The sequence below is a fragment of the Acipenser ruthenus genome, chromosome 18, assembly GCF_902713425.1.
Source record: "Acipenser ruthenus chromosome 18, fAciRut3.2 maternal haplotype, whole genome shotgun sequence".
In the NCBI taxonomy this organism is placed as follows: domain Eukaryota; kingdom Metazoa; phylum Chordata; class Actinopteri; order Acipenseriformes; family Acipenseridae; genus Acipenser; species Acipenser ruthenus.
Genome location: NC_081206.1, coordinates 28,718,368 through 28,738,792, shown reverse-complemented (window position 1 = coordinate 28,738,792; position 20,425 = coordinate 28,718,368). Strand labels below are relative to the sequence as shown.

General features: G+C 36.6%; 2 protein-coding genes across 11 annotated transcripts; one reads left to right on the top strand and one right to left on the bottom strand.

Moving 5' to 3' along the window:
- Positions 1-924: 924 nt before the first annotated feature.
- Positions 925-16,332, bottom strand: LOC117422362 (apoptosis-resistant E3 ubiquitin protein ligase 1-like). Of its 10 annotated transcripts, none has more exons than XM_058991852.1 (23): positions 16,271-16,317; positions 15,121-15,149; positions 14,769-14,852; positions 14,265-14,433; positions 13,658-13,878; positions 12,885-12,956; positions 11,697-11,923; positions 11,263-11,494; positions 10,677-10,846; positions 10,032-10,212; positions 9,455-9,705; positions 8,698-8,775; positions 8,122-8,263; positions 7,652-7,773; positions 7,198-7,273; positions 6,903-7,012; positions 6,467-6,646; positions 5,895-6,020; positions 5,602-5,731; positions 4,935-4,993; positions 4,586-4,675; positions 4,059-4,234; positions 925-3,571 (listed from the first exon to the last, which is right to left on the bottom strand). In XM_058991852.1, exons 1-23 carry the CDS (start codon positions 16,300-16,302, stop codon positions 3,469-3,471), a joined length of 3,060 nt encoding a protein of 1,019 aa, XP_058847835.1. In that variant the 5' UTR covers positions 16,303-16,317; the 3' UTR covers positions 925-3,468. The 10 variants fall into 10 exon arrangements, with proteins under 10 accessions (XP_058847835.1, XP_058847831.1, XP_058847834.1 ...); XM_058991848.1 differs by lacking the exon at positions 16,271-16,317 and adding exons at positions 15,448-15,552; positions 15,804-16,264 and having other exon boundaries at positions 14,769-15,149; XM_058991851.1 differs by lacking the exon at positions 16,271-16,317 and adding exons at positions 15,448-15,501; positions 15,804-16,264 and having other exon boundaries at positions 14,769-15,149.
- Positions 16,275-20,289, top strand: LOC117424601 (rRNA-processing protein FCF1 homolog). Its single transcript, XM_058991856.1, has 8 exons — positions 16,275-16,427; positions 17,080-17,147; positions 17,520-17,591; positions 17,973-18,121; positions 18,328-18,400; positions 18,597-18,684; positions 19,311-19,405; positions 19,753-20,289. The coding sequence occupies exons 1-8, from the start codon at positions 16,425-16,427 to the stop codon at positions 19,799-19,801; spliced, it is 597 nt and encodes a 198-aa protein (XP_058847839.1). The 5' UTR covers positions 16,275-16,424; the 3' UTR covers positions 19,802-20,289.
- Positions 20,290-20,425: the final 136 nt, after the last annotated feature.

Below are 20,425 nucleotides of genomic sequence, written 5' to 3'. Positions count from 1 at the left end.
TACAGAAACTGCTGTTAGAGTATGTTTTGACAATATTATTGGATGAGGGATATACTGAAATCTCTCTGGTAAGGACTAATAAAAAGCAGCTCTGGTGTGAATACCTGCATGGTACTGTACCGTTACCTATAGATACTGCAAATGAATGTTTCAAATTAAATTACATAAAGATCTTTAATAACTACATCAGAAATGGTTCATGTTCAAAAGTTTGTATATTATGTTCTTTATAAATATTACTGTCCAGGGTGACAACGGTTAGGGTGGTCTGCCTGTTTGACTGTTGACTATGTTTTGTTATAATTCTATATACTGCATCAGTCATTCTAAAAATGCCTTATCAATTCATATATATGATTGATCTAACTTTTGTTAGAAAGTGCTACATTATTACTGTTACAATGCTAATGTAGACCCTCACATGGATGATACTACTTACTTTCAGCTATAACCTTTACCACCTGGATCTGTCAAACGCCTAATTATTTAAAAAATGATTTATTGAGCTATTACATTTAAACAGATGCTGAAATGACGCAAACACTTTTAAAATTACTCTTGAAGTATCTTCATCCACTCTGCTGAAAGCAGACAATTACAATGCATTATTAATATTATGTTGGTATAAGAACATTTGAATGAATCATTTTTGTATAATCTCTGGTGAGCATTTTATTTCCTGCCAGAGTTCTGAGGTTGCTTGCTGTGGAATTCCTTTCAGTTTGACAGCTCACGCTGGGGCTGTGCTCTGCTGCTGGTGTTAATGAGCGCGCGTTTCCCGTAATAACTGGCCAGTTATTATTACGGGAAATATCAACTGCTAAATCACCAGTTATTGTATGGTAATTATGTGTTGATTCAGTGTGACAGACTCAGTTTGATTTCTTCACCATAAAACAAAAATAATCATATAAAACAAAGACAAAAGGTACTTTAAGTTTATTTATTTCATCAACCCAGTAGCAGCTGTAGCTGCCAAATATTTTAAATTGCTTAAAATTCAAACATTTTTGATGGCTGAAATAATAATTGTTCATAATAAAAAAGTTAATTCACCACAAGTTCCAGCCATAGGCATGTATGTAATTCACAATATTTATATCTGCTAAAAAAACCCAATATACTTCAATGATATGAACTTGTAATTACAGATAGAGGAATATTAAACAGCAGAGAGCACTGTTTGTGTTGCAGCATATGATTGACAGGTTAATATCTTCTATGCACTATCTTAGACCACATGATTTCTTACAAACCTCATTAACAGAGTGATACAGACACCATTTAACCAGAGATTCATTTATCTGATTGATATTTCAATTCACTGTGTTTGAAGGCATCAAAGCCAACAACTACCAAATGCTATTGTAATGTCACTCAAATCTCACTCTTCCATGTTGAGAAGATATGAAGTGAATTGTTTAATCAAGTACAATTATCAGGGTTCAATCAGTATTGTAATAGATTAGCTGTATGCATCAATCGTGCTAAACAAGCTTAGAACTTACATCATTTGTTTACTTCTTACAGTTCAGTGTTTTGGGTAAATAAAAGATAGTGTGCTTTTAAAGCGGAGGTATAATTAAGAAGAGGAGCTTTTTGAAGATTACAAAATGATTCATTGTCAGACAGCAGCTGTTTCCAAGCTATTGGTTCCCAGGTCCCAGCAGAATGATTGCAGTCTCTTAATACAGCTACTTATGCGAATTACAAGATCAATCGGGTTTTAACTAGAAACAGATATAACAGATCACAGAGAGGTGGGAGTTAATGATGCAGTAGCATATACGTACTGTAGATTAATAATAATAAAAACAAGCTTTCAATGCTTAATGTTTAATGCTAAAGGTTTGATTTTTTTTGTATTGACAATTTATGACTAACTATGCTTAATAAAATATATTGTAATCTATTTTTTACATACTTAGCAAGCTAAATGTGTTATCAAATTACAGTACTTCACATTTGAATCTAGAAAAAAATAAATGCATAGAAATCAATTGACAATGTAATGATAAACCATATTTTTTTTTTACAAGCAAATGAGCTTCTGATTATATATATATATATCTTAAAGACTGACACATACACTTGTGTCTGTTCTACTCTAGCAACTTAATTGATTCATTAGGCTAAATGTACTTTTAAATAACTTTCTTTCAACAACCAAAAAAATCATTTTATTAAGAAACAACAACAAAAAAGGCAAATCCTTCACAGTTTAAAGGCAACACAGACCTGAAAATGTAGCAGACCTTGGTACACCAACATGCATTAATGCAGAAACGCATGCTTTGTATTTAAAACATGAAAATTAGATTTCTAATGCGCATCTTTTTTTTTAAACAAAATAAGATTCTCTACCGCAAAGATTTTGACAACTCATCCGTTTTAATCAATATTTATAATATGTATGTATGCATTTATTTAATTATATTTTACAAAGTACTATCGTATAGCATATTGTTTTGGTTTGGAATCCAGCCAACACAGAAAAATAAAATAGAAATAACAATAATATTGTGAAATACTTTACCTGTTTTGCAAATAGAACAAAAAAATAAGTGTATTGGTTGTTTTACTGAAGGAGTATAAAAACATAAAACCCAACACCCTTCTTCCCTGCCATGCATTAAAATGATTGCGAACTCCCTTAAATCCCATTGTTACAGACCTAATTCAACTTCTCTGAATGGGTGAGACTAGTATACCTTTTCTCCTTCCAAGATCACTTAAGGCTCTTAACCGTATATGTGTACCGTACATATCAGCCCCACCCTTCTTTAATACTACAGCCACCAAATGTCAGTGAGTTCAGGGAATATAAACAGCTCTGCGTGATAGATGTCCCCACCCATAGAGATCACTGGAAACTTTTCCTGCACTTCAGTGAGGATATAAGCTTAATTATTCTCTATAGTACTTTAATTAAAACTGCTAACAGACACATGGTGGCTGCAGAACCAATAAATCAGGTGGGTCAATGCTAATTTTAATCATTTTAGATAATCATTTTGCACAGCTCTGCTTCAAGCTGCTCTAAATGGTTATGCTAAAATGTAATTTATTTTAGCTGGAATAGGGTTATTCCCTTTCTCACTCATCACTTTAGACAGAACTATAGCACATTACCTACACTATGTATTTTTAGCATGTGGAATAAAATGTTATTGTACCATACTAATACTTCACATCTTGATGTCATCAAGGAAACTTCAAGACATACAGTGCCTGTATACACTCCCACTACAAAAGCACCTATAGAGCTGTACAGAGTTTTAGGGACAGGACCCCAGTAGACTGAGATTTTGGGGATAGTGCCCTTACTGCAGAAGTTGTAATTATTGGTAAAAAAAATGGAAAGCAGCCCTGCTGTCTGCTTCTGATTCAGATGTCTACAGTACTTGTGGGCATCCCCCTAATTCTTCATGTGCAATATCTTCAGCAAGGTGTTAGATAATAGGATGGTCATAACATCCCAAACCCTTCACTTCCCTCACTGATGGCCAGTTTCAGCATTTTGTGCAGCTCCTCATAGGAGTCATAGGTAGGGAGGCACAACTGGTTAAAACTGTGGAGTAAAAAAATAATATTTGTTTTACAAGTCCCTTGGAAGTAAACATCCTTCAAAATAATTGTATTTCACCCATATCACAAAATCTCAGACCCTCCGTGAACAAGAAGAATACACTGTATTGTATTCACATCTGTCTATCTACACCAAACTTTAAGAAAAACTTTTCTATATTCAATCCCATTTCTTAATGGGCTACCAACAGTTTGTTAAAATGCATGACATATCTATTACTATTAGTTACAAGGGTTACAGTATAATGGAAGATAGCAGTCATTAATTGGTCACCATTCTGAACTCTGCAGTAATAAGTACTTGCCTCTATGAAATGAGAAAGTGGAGCCATTGTAAAAAAAGAACACACACAAAAAAATGAAAACACAAAAAAACACAGAGCTATGTTTGTGATATAAAATGAACTGCCCAAGACTCAAATGTGACCCTACAATTTAGAGAATGTGTTTTCAGTAATTGGTAAACTCACCAGGTGTGTGCAGTTGGCAGTGTGCTGTGTGTGGGAGCAGCTATGATCTGGAAGGAAGGGCACAGCACGGCAAAGCCTCCGGGAGGAAGCTGCGAGGAGCCGGTTGTGAACTGCAGTAAACGAGCTAGTTCTTCCTGGGTAAAACTTGACACTACAGCCCAAAACCACTTCATTACCTATGGAAAAAAAAAAGACAGTCATTACCAAAAATTACAACTTAGAAACCTAAATAAATAAGGGGTGTCTCAATATCAAGAATCACATTTCTAAGGAGCTGGTACAACATTACAGCATAATAGTCTCATCTTCCACTTTAAATGTTACAGGGAGGAAAATACAACAAATACTGTGCCTTAGAAACTGCATTCTTGAAACTAGAAGCTGACCTGTTATACATCATCATCATCATAAGTCAGAAAGCTGGAAGGTTTAATGAATGAAACCCTCTTTTCTGTAATTATAGGAATGTTTATATTTCTGTAAAGAAAATAATTTGGGAAAAAGAGTGCAGAATCCAGGACATCTACCTTCTCTTTGAAGTGCCAAGATCCTCCCACAATCACAGCATGGGCTTTAAAATCCAAGGCATTGATATCTCCTGTGCCACACATCAGCAGCTGCAAAAACAAGGTTTACCAGGGAAGCCAAATAAAATAGGATAATCCTGTCTTCTATGCAACAACAGTGCACAGTAAACACTGACCTGCTTAAGTAACCCTGAGTATCATGTTGAAACGTAGTTTCTTTTAGTATTACTAAAGATCTTACAGATGACAAAATATACTGGCCATCATATATCAGAGTTGCTGGGTCAAAGGTATGGGTGTCATGTTTAACACATGTGTAAATACTTGCCATGGACTTCCTGGAACATACCTCTAACTCATTTTCATCGAATATGGCCAAGAGGTTTTCAGGAACCAATTCATTTAATCCTAAAAAAATAAATAAAACAACATTAGAATATTAGTTATACCTCTTAACAGACTGTACATGTCTAATAACTGTTGATGTGTATAAGCTATACATAACATGTTTTTAAAGGCAAGTTTCCAACACATAATACGAAACATATATTGGTAAATATCTGTGCAATCCAAAGTGAATTCCACACTGTTCTTTTTTTCTAGGAGTCATTAAGCACATTATTTTGGTTAACAAGTACAGTACTGCCCCCACACTGGGAGGCTCTACAACAAGGGCTAACCAAGGGTTTTAAAAAGAAATGTTCTTTCCTTGTATAAGCCCTTGCAATATTATCAGCAGCCATGTCTTCTGTGAAAGATATTTTTGTTCTTTGCTTCCTGGTGTAGTGCAACCAGACCATGTGACCTGCTACAAAGATGCCCTGATGTAGACGTTTATGTATAGCACTGTTTTTGAAATATTTGCATACACTGATTTAACACTTAAAAAAACAAGTGAAGGTTTTCAAATTAAAATCAAGAAAACGTATCTGGTCCTTTAACCAAGTAGTAAAGGCCACAATTGTGTGCACTTGTGTTAAAGGCCAACAATGATACAACATGAATTCAAGTCTCACCCTTCAGGAAGTGTTCCACCTCCTCTCTGACCTGGTTGGCCAGCCTGTACTGTGCGAGGAGATTCAGGTAGAACATCTTGTTCTCATTGGTAACTGGGATCTGAGCACCACCAGATATTAGCTCCACCACCTAGAAGTTTATAAGACAGCACACCAATAACTAAACACACACAAGCTCATATTAATGTCTCTAATACTGATCACTGAATAAGCTTGTATTATACAGAAGTTCTAATATCGTCTTGCCTGCAGCAATACCACATGCCCTGAACCTCACCTATTTGATGTCTTACCTTCTCCAGCTGCCCTGATTTGTTGTATTTCTCCTCAGCAAAGACAAGGTCCATTTCACTGACATCATTATTGAGGATGAAGCAAACTTTGGTTTTGTAGAATTCCTGATCATCTGTTTCAAAGTACTGCAACAGGAAATAGAAACATCACACTGACATTTTCCTTTCATAGACTACACAAAATTAGAGCTTTGTATAATGAAAAAATAAATTAGATATATTTTTAAAAATCCATGTGTGACATACGGACAGACAAAGGAGTTTCTCCTTTACATACTCAAATTCTGATACTCTCAATAAACTTGTGGTAATGAACCTTGTAACCAAGTTAACACAACTGTAGCTCTCTAAAAGTGTGACACACAAAACAGTACATATAAATGCCTCCACTGATGCTGGGGAAATACATCCCCCAAATAAATCATTTAGATCTCTTGCAGTTTTCGAAGTTTTAAAAATAAATTGCTGAATTATTTAATATAGCACCAATAGTCCATTCAGTAAAAAAAAAAAAAAAACTTTACTGACCCATTACATAAGAGTTCCCCCAGTCACTGAATTTGCCTCCTTACCTTGTAGGTCATCCGTAGACCTATGATCTGAGCCAGGAAGGAGCGTGAAAACCTCGCTCGTACCAGCTGTTTGTAAGACCCACCCATGGCTGACTCGTACAAGCACTTTCCAACCACTTTCCCAGCAAACTCGTACACCTTCAGTCTGAGATGAGGAGGACGGTCTGCATTCGGGTGGACCTGCAGCAACAGGAAAACAAGAACTATTTGGTATTTCGTTAAGGTTTCAACAAATTTAGTGCCCTAATTTTAAATGACAGCAAAATCAAAATAATTTGATGACATAAAACTTCTCAGCACAATAATTTACTGGGTCCTCCTTGCAATTGTTCCTTGCTAGTTTTATACTGTTGCAATTGTTTGGAAAGGACACTCATTGGACACTATAAGCATTTTGTATTTATATAAAGAATATTATAAATTAGAAGTACTCTACCAAGCCCTGGTTGTTATCACTGAAACGTGTGAAGAGCTCATTGGATGTGTCGAAAAGTGATTTGCAGACCAGCTCAAACCACTCTCTTCTGGGCCCACCCCAGTCAAGCGCTGAAAACAGAAATATCATAGAGTACTCTAATAATGCCAGGTATTTTTCTTGCAAATTAAATGTTAACATGCTGTAGACTAAGGAGGAAAGTATGCCTACAAAGTGTCATTGGTTCTAATGGAGTTAGAAGAGGGAGGTGTAAATGAGAGACTACAACTAAACTTTCTTTTTTTGAAAGCCCTACCTTCTTCATCTTGGAAAACAATCTCGAAGATCTTGCTCCAGTCCGATACTGAGAAGTTTCGTGTCACTTTCAGAGACTAGGAAAGAATAAGGTAAATTGAATCCATTAAAAAAAAAACAAAAAAAAAAAAAACAACAACATTTAATAATCAATAGTAGCAGCCACTTAACAGTGAGAATTTTTTTTATAGTTATATAAAATTACAGCTTTTACCAAGAAAACAAATATGTTGGTAGCATACATTTTCGGTCACATCTGTAAATATAAAATGAGAGCTTTCAGTAATTAAAAAAAAAAAAAAAAAAAAAAAACTGCCATGACCTGCTTTCACTGCATGTAAACATATGGACAGTGTGACAAAGACAGAAGGACCGCTCATTATCCAAATAAAGACTGTTGTAACCAGTGTTTTACAATACAGTATATGGAATCTTTTGAAAGGTTTTAAACTCACTGAATCAAGGAGAGAATGCCGGCTGATCTTCAAGCACGTCTTGGTGCGAGGTCTTTTTGAATGCAGCTGCCGGAGCTCTCTCTGGAAGAAGTTCACCTTGTCCTGGAAAGTTTCCGAGCCTCCTGGTATATAACAAAGGTACACTGAACTATGATTTGTGAGGCAACACGTGTGTAAAATGAAGTTATCCAGTGATTAACGATTCCTGCTATTCAAATCCAGACTCTGCAAAGCCATGAAGTCAAACTAAATAACACTTGGCTATGGAAACTTTGTTAATTTGCTCCCAAGAGATGATTGCAAATAAGAACTCCTCCAGCTGAACCAACTTTTGAAAATGCTTGGTCTGCCTTCTTAATGGAGCTATAAATTAGGCTCTATTTTTTCATGTTCAAAATGAAAAAATAACTTGAACAGATATTCTCTTTGTACTCACGGCTCTGTATAAGGGTGCAATGTTGCAAACTCACCTATATTTTTGTGCAGAAACCTTATGAATGTTGCAGCCATGATGTTTCTGTCTTTGCAGCTGAGCTCTACTGGTGGCTGCATCCCATCGTCCACCACCAGAGTCAGATGTTTGTGAATGGGATCAGGGCCATGGTATGAAAACTAGAAACAACAAAAAATGAACTACTTCATCAGGGGTTATTCAACACTTAGAATAATGTAGAGTAAATAATGATGGGCCCATTGCTGATAAAAGCAGCCTTTGTAGGACTTTGCACGAGCATATGAAGAGAAGCAAATTAGGGACCAATTATTTTCTATAGTCTAATAAATTATTTTACTTTTTAAGGAGCTGAACATGCTGTGAATTTACAAAATACTAGAGTCTTTAAGATTATGTTTACAAGTTTACACCTTAGAAGTAAAAAAAAAATTAAAATAAATACAATAAATAAAAATACCTTTTTTTTTCTCCACGTAGGAGAATCTTTTCTAAGTCATACTTGGTATAATTTTTCAGTTCAGCAAAAAGGTTCTCTCTGTAGCAGAAACGGATATGCTCTTTAAGGTAAACTTTGCTGAATTAATAAACCTACCTTTGTTCCTGGACATACTCTGAAGGTAAAAAGTCGCCATGGAATGATTTTCAGGTAAAATTCCTTCACGGAGAGTTGCTTAAAACAAATGATAATGGTTTATTTAATAGGACTTGCAGATGTTTTATTAGCAAGAACATTTTACAGGAAAAGAAATACAGAAATAAATCATGTTTACGGAAGAGCCTTGAGTTTGGAACCATGCAAATACAATTTCTAATAATGTGCTCAGACCAAAAAACGGTTGCATTTCCATCATAAAAGTGTTATGAGAAACAGTCCATTTACGAGACTCCCTCTATTAGTGGTTCAATATATAGTACATATAAGATGAAAACGCTATTTGTTATTGTTCTTGTTTTCAGTTTTAACATGTAACACTTTTCAAGTTTATTTTGGCATAAATGTTGACAGCAAACTGGTAGCCTGATGCTACAATAAATACTGACTGGACACTCGGTTCCCATCTCATTTTGTGTGAAGGGCTGACATTAAACAGGACGAAAGGGGACTATAAACAGAGAGACAGAGAGGGACAGTCTGACACACAAACAAACAGACAAAAAGACGTTCTTTTTTTTAATTGCCCCTGTTCCTGATTTTTTTTTCAGTATATCTTATTTTTTTTTGTATCAATATTTTTTATCATTGCTATTAAATATTTTGGGCTTCCCTTTAAATTTTAGATTTTCAGTCTGTTACCAGGAGTGCAGTTCATCACCTGCTGTGCATTCGTCTTCCAGTGAAATAAACTAACCTTTGGTGATAGGTAACAAAACACCTTTTTTGGTTTCTTCACTTTGTCCAGTGTTCCCTCAGAAGGGGAGTCCCGCTCCTCGTCCTCTTCCTCGTTGGCAGTAGACGGGCGTCGCTGTGACACCAGCAGTGCAGAGGGGAATAACTGCCACGTGGAGTTAGAATAATTCCCTGTGCTATAAAGGTAGGCCTCAAAGTAAATACTCATTCCCGGTGTAGAGACACTCTTTTCTACAGTGTTCTTTTCATTCTCTGTGAAAGATGGGGAATAAATATTAACGTCTCTGAGCATTCAAATGTGCCACTAGGGAAGGGAAAAACAACAAATTCTTGCAGGAAGAAAAAATGTAATTCATCCATCACTCAACCTAAGGGCAAAATTATGGGAAGTGATCAAAAACACGGGCAGCAGAACAGACAGCTGCTTCTACAGCTGCATGCAGTACACAAAAAACACACATGGAAATCCATTACAAATATATTTCTCTCTGCTTAAATCAAATGAAAAATCTTGTATTCTGATGGTAGTCTGATTTCCACCCCCAACTTGAAAAAAAAAAAAAAAGCTTTCTACTCACCACTGAGAACAATGATGTCAAATTCTCCATTGCTGATGGGTTGATTGTGGTAGGAGATACAGGCACGGAAACAGCCCTTCTTCCTGACGGTCAGTCTCAGCAACACCTGGCATTGCAACTTACTGGACAACACTGATTTGCTATAGTAATTCTCTGGGTTCTCTTCATTTTGGGTCCCAAGCTAGTAAGAAGTAAACTGGATTACTGAAAGCAGATCTCTCTTGATGTCTAGTAAAGGAATTATTTTAATCAGCATTTTAGTGCTATGCTTGAGTTTCATTCTGGCAGCAAACCATCCATTTACCTTTCTATGATGTTTGCATTCCAAGAGGTTCTTACTGCAAGTACTCAATCTGTGCTAAGATGCTTAACTTGAGTACAGGAGCTGCTATTCAGTTCTGGTTGCCTTCCATAGACAAGGTAGATCAGCCAAAATATCATTAGGTAAGAGCAATCGCTATCTTGTGAAGAGGTACCAAGAATCACATTTCTTTTTGTATTGCTGTGTACTATACTGCGCTGGCACTTACTTCTAAAAATACACTTCATTCACATAAATGGCTGATCCAGTCATTTATGACCAGAAGGTTACAGAGAAAACCATTTCACAGGACACAAAAATAAAAGTTAAAAGCATTATCTTACCTCATGGACTTGCACATCGTAGTTATCTTCATCAATTAGGGATACAGAATTACTGGTGGGATTGCCATACTCATCCCTGGGTTCAATCTGTATTGTATGCTGCTGTTCAATTGTCAAAACCAATGTGGAAAAATGGTATGCAATCTTAGTTTTTGATGGAACAACTGTACCTGAAATTGGGGGGGGGGGGGGGGGGGGGGAGAAATGAAACGTATTGAACTAATTACACTGTGCTCTGAAAAAGTAGTATTCCTCTCTGTCCCAAAAGTAATACACGTCACAGTAAAACACTGATAACTGCAACTGTTTAAAATCTCAAACCTGATGGGGTCAACACCATATGCTATTTTATAAAAAACTGGCAAGCCCAAGACTTTTAATGATCCAGCTTCTTTGTATTAGGATAGAGAACCAAATCACAAACATCTTCGGATTGTCATTAGTGTGATAACAATGACATTCACTGTTTTTGCATTACTTTACTGTACATTGTACAGATAAAAATACATCTGTGTGTTTTTTTTCAGAATATCTACGCCACATTTAAAAAAAATAATAATAAAACAGGTAGAAAAAAAAATTATACCTGGCTGAAATATTTTGTAATAAGGACTATAAGCCACATTCAGCCCCCTTAGCTTGACAGTTATTTCGTAGCGGCCTGCTTTTCGTACTGTGAAGACGACCTTAACCACATTGGGTTCCTGAAGCACTTCTTGAGTCACAGGAATATCCAGAGCCAACTCTACATGGGAGATTTGGACTCGCAAACCCACAGGCCGGTTTGCTGGAAATGGCTGCCCATTTTTATAGAACAGCTGTAGAAACCAAGAATAAAAACAAGAGACTAAACACTACAAGTATGAACATTATTAGACTAAAACCTTCTAAAAACATTAATCTTACAACAAAATCCTTTAAAAAAAGATTGTTAAAGTACATATTCTTAAACCAGTCACTGCTGTATAGATATTGCTGCATTATATGCTGTTCCTTCTCATAATATATTAAGTGGCATACGTAAACTCTGAAGGTCATAGTGTGTCCCACTTCTTGTGGATCCTTCCAGTCCCATGTGACCTTGCATGACCTTGGATCAAGGTAATTGCCACGAACGTAGTCGTAGATGGTGTGATCTCCCCTCCGGCCACGGTCTTCATTCTGAAGAAAGCTGACGACTCTAGCCGCAAGTTCACACAGAAACTTAATTGTGAAGACAAACGCTATAATGGAAACTGTAATTCCACCTGCGTAGTAAACAGACATTGTTATTAAAACAATTATAAATTCTTAGAATTATGCATTCTTATTTAGTTATATACGAAGAAAGAAACATGAAACAATTTTGAAATTTTAAAAGTAACTCAAGATGACTTTTATAGCTGTAGCAGGAACAAACATTTCTCGCTTTAAACAACGTATTTTGCTTTTCTGCATGGATCAGTGTTCCGTTTCCTTAACACTACGGGAAAAGGCTGGTGGATCTGCCATTAACTGCAACTTACATTCAGCTTCTACTCACTTCTACATGATTTCGACATTTTTAGGTTTAGATATTCTGCACCCATTGCTGGATGACTGCGACAAGAAAATACAATTTTAACACTGCTGCCCAACATAAAAATATATATACCATATTCCTTCGAATTTAAGACGCAATTTTTTTCCTGTTCAAAAACAGCCTGCGTCTTGACTTCAAGTACAGTATAGTGATGCATGTATTAATATCGCCAACAAAAGACGCGACTACCCGAGTTCACAAACAGCAACGTGACTGACTGCTGAGAAAAGACTTAACAAAGACGTCACTGCCCAAATACACAAGCAATGTGACTTACTGACGAGAAAAGACGAACCAAAGTGTTACTGCCCGATCTTGAATCATCCATGACATACAGGCAGCCATTTTCAAAGAAGCATCATTAGCTTCCTGAGGAATTCGGAGAGAAGTTTTTACAATTTTAGCGTTTCTAACAGACAATACCAGCTTGGACAGATCGGAAATGCTGATCAGACCCCCACATTTTCTGACATATATATATTTGATGTTTTATTTTTTCTTCAAATTGAGGGTGGGAAATTGGGGCTGTGTCTTAAATTCAAGGGCATCATAAATTCGAAGGAATACGGTATATATATTAGAGACATAAACACTGCTATAGAAAGCTGGTTAGTGAAGAATTGTATCCGAAAAGCTTGTCAGCTCACCAATCACGTAAAACATGAGGTCCCTTATGAGAAAGCACAGTGCAACAGTACAGCCAAAAATCAGAGCTCCAGCTAAAACAAAATAAAAGAAGATTGTAACGGTTGCTGTAAGTGGGGTGTCAAGTAGACAATTTCAGAAATACCACAAAATTTAAATTAGATGCAACTAGGACTCAGCAACATTAACAGGCCAAACCCTACAAAAGACAGTTCCAAACCAGGGTAAATGGAGAACTAAAATACAGAACTTCTGGGCTTTTATTATTTTACACAAGCAGCAGCAAAGTTAAAGATAATTATCATAATAGAAAACAATGTAAATGGCACTTTCTAAAAACGAAATGCACTGTGACTAAGGTATTTTGTGTTACTCTGATAATCATAAAGTACAGTATGTTTTCTAGTGAACTACATTTTCTGTCAAGTTGTAAGCCAATTACTTTGAAGTGTTTAATGTTCAAGAGTTACAATGAAAGAGGGACCTAAGCATGCTTTTTTGTTTTTTAAAAAACATCTCCATACAACATTGTTATACTCCTGTGTTCTTACTCTTCTCACTGTTGGCTAAGAAGACTCGTGTATCATGAAATGGCAAAGCATCACACCACTGCATCTCAGCATCTAAATTGTGCTTACTGTTAATAAAATGAATGCAGGACAAACAGAATTTACACAGAATAATTATCCCATGTGAACATAAAAGCACTTGTAAACGTCCTCTGTTAAACCAAGATTAATATGGAATGTAGATCTTTACCTATATGTGCGCTTACCTATAGACCACTTTTCATTCATTCGCCGTTGAGCCAAGCTGTGGACCAGCCGAGTCTCGTAGTCTTGATCGTGGTGTCCCCTCGAAGCTTGTAGGACCTGCACACCAGTCGACAGTTTGATATAATCTTCGTAATAGTACCCCCAGGCAGCCAGTGATAACTGTAGCTGACTATCAAACTGGGCTAAATCATCCAGGCTGCTGCACCCCAAGGCTTTTAATCTTTAAAATAAAATGACACACTGGGTAAACATTTAGAGACAAAAGCTTTCAAGATACATTTTCTCTGCAATAATCTTTTGGGACTGACCGCTGTTCCTTTGCCTCTGGCTGTCATTTGCTCTTCAAACACTATGAGCTTGCCAAACCCACCCAATTCATCCTAAATTTACGACATATTGAACTTTTGAAGTGTCACATGAAGCACAAGGCTGAAACTGAATGAATATCAAAACTTCACAGAACTTGCTTGATATACAGCTTTTACTTGAATTTGTCAACTTAAAAAATCCACTTCCATATAACTTTCATACAAGGACTTAAAATATGAAAACATGAATAACAGCAGATGATAGAAGTAGATCAGTTTAAAATGCAACCAAACTCACTTGTGGTAATAGTGCTCAAGACCTTGAGAGAAGAGCCACTCCTGAAAGGCAAAGTCACGGACTAGCTGGCTTTGTGTATCCTCAATTTCCTGCCAATGCTGGGTCTTATGCACAGCTTCCTCCAAACGGGACAAGACACATAATGTCAGCTCTTCCAAGGACTGCACATCTGCACCAATAAACATAACAACTGCATGATGAGGGTGCTATTTGGGTTATTTTGGATATCAACGGTCAATATAGTATTTCATAAAATAGATAAACAATCAATTGCAATTTAGGATAATTAGAAAGCCATCTAATAATTCAATTCACAAGCAGATCCCATAATGTATCCAGCTGTACAGATAGAAGATGTGTGCTTCAACTTCTGTTTTTTGTTGGTCAATCAAACATCTGGCTGGCACAGTACTGAAATGTACTGTGTGTCTACCATGTTAATTTGTCTCCCCCCCCCCCCCCCAATTAAATGATGTAATAAAGATACAAACGTTTTGCTCTGACCTTCAAAGAGGTGTCTGTATTCGGAAAGTCTGTTTCCATGGAGCCATTCTTCAATCTGATTTTCTGTTGCTTTCTTCCACTTGACTTCCCAGAAAAGAACCCACACAACAGAGCACAGGCCAAAAGTCAGCAAGAAGAGTCGGTCCATCAGACCATCTTATATGTTGACGTTGAGTTTTTCTTCGTTTAAATGACTTTGCGACTGAACATTGGATACTAAATTTGCAATTGTATTACGATTATCAAATTGATTCAAGAAACAAATATTTCTTGATATTTCTTCATTCCAGTAATGTCACACAACCACACGTAATCTCTCAAAACAGCAGCAATGGATCGCTTAATCACTCACCCAAACAGGTTTTCTCCAGGAATGTATCCCTAAAATACATATATATAAAAAAGAAACTTTAGTGCCTGGCTCGCATAAGCTAAACACCGTGGGCCATGTATGTAAACAAGTCAGAAGGCTGAATTAACCTTCAAAATTGAGTCGGACTGGTACCCAATACTAATTCTCCAACACCAACATTTATATACAACATGAGTGCTTGTGATTTAAATGTGCTGTACCTTTCCAACCCATGTCTCCACTTTCTATTTTTTTTAATACTTATGAACACAAACAATACACGTTTATTTTGTACGGTTAACCTAGTTGCGCTTTTAAATGTCTTACGTGTTTCTAATGTCGTGTGGTTTTCCGGTGTTGCTCTCGCTTGCGGTCCGCTGTCTGCAGTCAGTTACATGTTAGGACTCAATGACCCTGTTCTAAACACAGAAACTACGGAAACGTTTCTTATATAAAGCTAGTCAGATACATCAATGAGTTACTCAAATATTAACTACATACAAACATTTAACAACAAATGACATTATCCTCAAAGTTTGCCTTTTTTCAGATTTGCATAAGGAGTGCTAAAGACATTGCACTTGCTTATTTAAAGGTTACAAACAACAACGATAAACTGTAGAAAATGCGCGATCCAAGCTGATAAGACTGGATAAAACGCGCTTCGTCAATCGTGTACATACCAGAGTTGCCAGTGGCTGTCTTGATACAGTGAGGCTTTCGTGCACCTGTTTGGCTAGTTTTGTAGTTAACCTTATGCTAAATAAATCGATCGGACTATAACAATACGCTCTTGTAGTTGAACTTGAAGGACATGGGTGACTTATACAACCGTCATCAGTAACGTGACTAAATTTGCTCAATGGACTTTTTAGTCTAGTACTAGTGGTGCAGTAGAGCGCTTTGCTATTTTTCTTTTATTGCATATATGAAAGTAAAACAGCCGTACAAACACAAACCCTTTCACATTCACTAGTGGACAAGCACATACTGCCATTTGGCTTAACAAACCCTGACTATAAAAAAACGAAAAATTAAGAAGGCGCTTCCTTTCATTCCTGTCAGTTTCATATCTTAAAATATACAACTGGTAGGTTGTTTAATATAAAATTACACCCGAACACTTCGTCCCTACCTTCACAACATTTACCTGGCAAGTACCGGAAGAGCCGCAGCGCACATACGGATACAGGGCGGGGAATGACGACTGAGCGTGTTCGCCGGTCGAGGCTTGATGACGTACCACACCAGTGCAGCAACACGAGGGCGAATAGCTTGTTTAGAGAGAGAAGAAATCTGTTATTATGGTAAATATTCCTGTAATGTAAATATATATTATAAAGTGGTGTCCGGTAGTACCAGCTAAGTCTATCTGGTGCAATGATTGAATGTGGTTTATGATACACATCATTTACTGATCCAGGCAGAGACCTCACCCTGGTTCTTCATCATATTCTGCCGTGTACACCCTGTGTAGTACTTTACACATAGTCCAACTAGAGCACAATTGTACGTCGTTTTTGGATTAGTTAGAAGTACCTTGTTAAAATCTACTAGGCGTTTCGTGTGTGTATATTTCTGTGCAGAATAGTTACCACTTTTCTTACTGTCTAACCTGTAGCAAAGAGGCTACAAACGCAGTAACCAATCAGATGATTTGTCAATACCGTGCTTGAATGTGACAAAATCATCGTTTTATTTAGATATATATAACTAGGATGAACCAAATCAAAATACCACGAGGTGGCTGGTTTGTAAAATATTATGTGAAAAAAAGTGTGTTGGTTGTAAAGTGCATTTGAAATATCATTAACGTTTTTTAGTGGAAGAAACTAGATTAATAAAATCATAAAGTACAGATACAGTAATAATGTATGCCATTAGTGAAAAAAAAGTCTGTCTGTTTTTATAATGGTAAAACCAGCTGTTATAAAGCTATATCTTGCATTTCTATTTTAGGGAAAACAAAAGAAAACGAAGAAATATGCCACGATGAAGCGGATGATTAGCCTGAGGGATCAGAGAATGTAAGTCTGTGACTTTATCGGAGGGATAATTACCTGAACAGATTTAATCAGTCTTTGTTGCTATTTATAAGGTATATCTTGTGTCAATATCCCAGACCTATGCTCTACCACTATTTTGGTCCTGTAGAAATCTGATCTGTCTCTTCACGTTCTCTCTATCCACATGAATGTAACAAAGTGTGGGTACAAAACTGTGAGGTCTTCTACTGTGTGTTAATGAGAACATTCTTTAGAACACTAAATGATGATATTCTATTCACTACACACTGTATTCATACCAGATGGTGAACCACTTTTCATAGTAATTTCATGTACTATTTTATCCTTAGCCTGCCAGGATCTACTGTATAAAGTCTATTCCCATTCTTTTAGAAATGAAAAGGACAGAGCCAAACCCCGAAAGAAAATAAAGGAAGACACTTCTGCAATAAAAGAAAGAGAAGTGTGAGTATACAGCAGAATGATGGTACCATGTTTCTTCACTTGAGAAAGTCTCTGAAGGTGCAACAGAATGGAGCAGCTCTCTACTCTATGTTGGTTCACACTGTGAAAAGCCTTAAGCACACCCCATGCTCTTAAAAGCAGTGAAAGAAATGAATATAAATCAGTAACAGGATTATTAAATGTGACGCCCAGCAACTGCAAGACATTAAATATTGCCATTGAGGACTCCTAATTCCTGCAGACCAACATGGGAAGGGTGAAAAGCTTGTTGAAAATAAAATGTTCAACCAAAAATGATTCTCAAGTCCGGTTGTTGAAATGACGATTGTTTAATTTCTAAAACAATTCAATGGATACCATTGTGTTTCTTTACACCTGCAGTACCAAGTACCCCTCCTGCCTCTTCTTCCAGTATAACACCCAGCTGGGGCCCCCTTACCACATCCTGGTTGATACTAACTTCATCAACTTTTCCATTAAAGCAAAACTCGATATTGTGCAATCCATGATGGACTGTCTGTATGCTAAATGTAAGTATTTGTTTTAATTCTATATCTTTTTCCAGAATATTGATATGATTATCCCTTTCCTATAAGCCATACATGTATAAATACTGTATGCCAAGTGTGTCGATGACCCCTCGTTGTCAGTGTTTTCATTGAATAATAGTAATTTGTTGTGAATTGTATTTGGCCTTTTTCAACCATTTATCGCTTTTATTTTATTTTTTATTTAGGCATTCCATGTATCACAGACTGCGTAATGGCTGAGATTGAGAAACTAGGAAAGAAATACAGAGTTGCACTCAGGTACAATATGTGATCATGTGTGATACTTTTTTGATGTACCCGGCCACATCCCAGTCTGTGCCGATGTTAGTTAAGGGATGCTGGCACTGGCTAGAGTTTTTTTTTTTGGGGGGGGGGGGGGAGGGGGGAGCTGGTTAAGCTTTTAAAGCTCCAGGATCTTTAATGAATCTTTCTTTCCAACATTGCAACTACACAGGATAGCCAAAGATCCTCGGTTTGAGCGCTTGCCGTGCACGCACAAAGGGACGTATGCTGACGACTGTTTAGTCCAAAGGGTCACACAGGTACACCAGCATTTTTTTTTTTCTTCTTTCACCTGATTGTTTCCTGTTAGAATTGTATGTAAATATGTGTTGATCTTCCAGGTGGTTAAGTGTATGTTCCAACAGGCAACATACAAATAATACCCCAAAGTGCAACACTATTATTTCTGGGCTAGAATCTGAGGCCTTTGTTCTTCTTGAAGTGGTCTTTCCATTTATTGTGTTCTAATTTCTGGCGATGTTTATATACCGCTAGTAGAACATGAGAGACTAATGGCTATGGCATACCCCAGTTCAGGATAAGCCTTTTCTGTTATTCTGTAACTGCCCGGTCTAGAGTATACACTAAGGATTACGCCAAAGTGTACAGAGCTTGAGGCTTGAGTGTTGTTTGAGGACTAAGTTCAGGTATAAAAATTAACTTTTCATCCGATAAAAGGCTATAGATTTAGGCCATTGCTCTACCTAGCCTTTTCTGCTTTTTGGAAACAGTTCAACATTATGAGCTAGTGATATAAAATACAAAATGTACCTTTTGTTAAAGTGCAGTAGCAACAACAATCCTCTTGTGTCAGTGAGTATGAGTGGAGTTATTAAGATGAAATCTTAGTTTACAAAAAAGGTTTTTTTTTTTTTTTTTCTCACAGCACAAGTGTTACATCATAGCCACAGTCGACAGAGATTTAAAAAGAAGAATTCGCAAAATCCCAGGCGTCCCTATTATGTACATCTCTAACCACAGGTGAGAACTCGATAGTGCTCCTACATTGGAGCAGAGTGTGTTCTCGAACTTTACAGGCAGGTTTAGCAAAACCAAACAGAAGCTTGTAAAATAATTTAATGCATTTGTGTTCCTATTTTCAAATCCTATGGATCCATCATTAAATGTTATTTTTTTTTGTAACATTGTTTTGCAATATATATATACGTAATGTGATTGCCACCCCCCCCCCCCTCTATTTTTTTTAACTCTATAAACTGTAAACATTTGGTGATACTTGACTCAAGTAAAAAAAAAAAAAAAAAAGAGAAACAAGAGGTATCAAATACAAGATAATTTAGACCAATCTTTTTGTTTTTTTTTCTCAGGTATAATATTGAAAGAATGCCAGATGATTACGGTGCTCCAAGATTCTAACTGATGTTGTATCGCCTGGGAGAGAAATAAAAACAGCAGGGACTGACAAACTGCTTGACTGCTGTTGCAGGTTGATTTTTCACCACAACCAAAAGCTTAATCACACTTTCCCCCAGAATAAGGTGAAGAATGGCAGAATTATCTTTGACAGAACATTTTTTATGTATGGTATTTACAGTACAAAGAAAGAAAATCACTTAGGATTCACTTTGTGTCCACATTGCCAGATATTTGTGTCTTAAGTTTTGCTGGAATCTTGCTGAAGTCTTGAACATTTAACAAAAAGAGTGAAAGGTCATTTAAGTTGCTACTTTGTGACTAAACTTTTTCTTTGAAAGTTTCTTTACATTATCTGCGGAACCAATGATCACCTGCTTTTGAAAATGAGGACCCTTAACTACAGTAGTGTTTAGCATTGCATTAATTGTATTAAAACATGTTTTGTAATAACAAAGGGTTTCTGTTTGAAATAAAGAAAATAAGAATTATTTCCGACATTCTTTGTCTCCACTGCTTTGTTGAAAAACAGCATTATAGGAATACAGATGCTGTCTGACACTGTATCATGAGGTAAGGGGCTGTAGGTAATATTAATAAAATATAGATAGACTGCCAGCAGGGTTA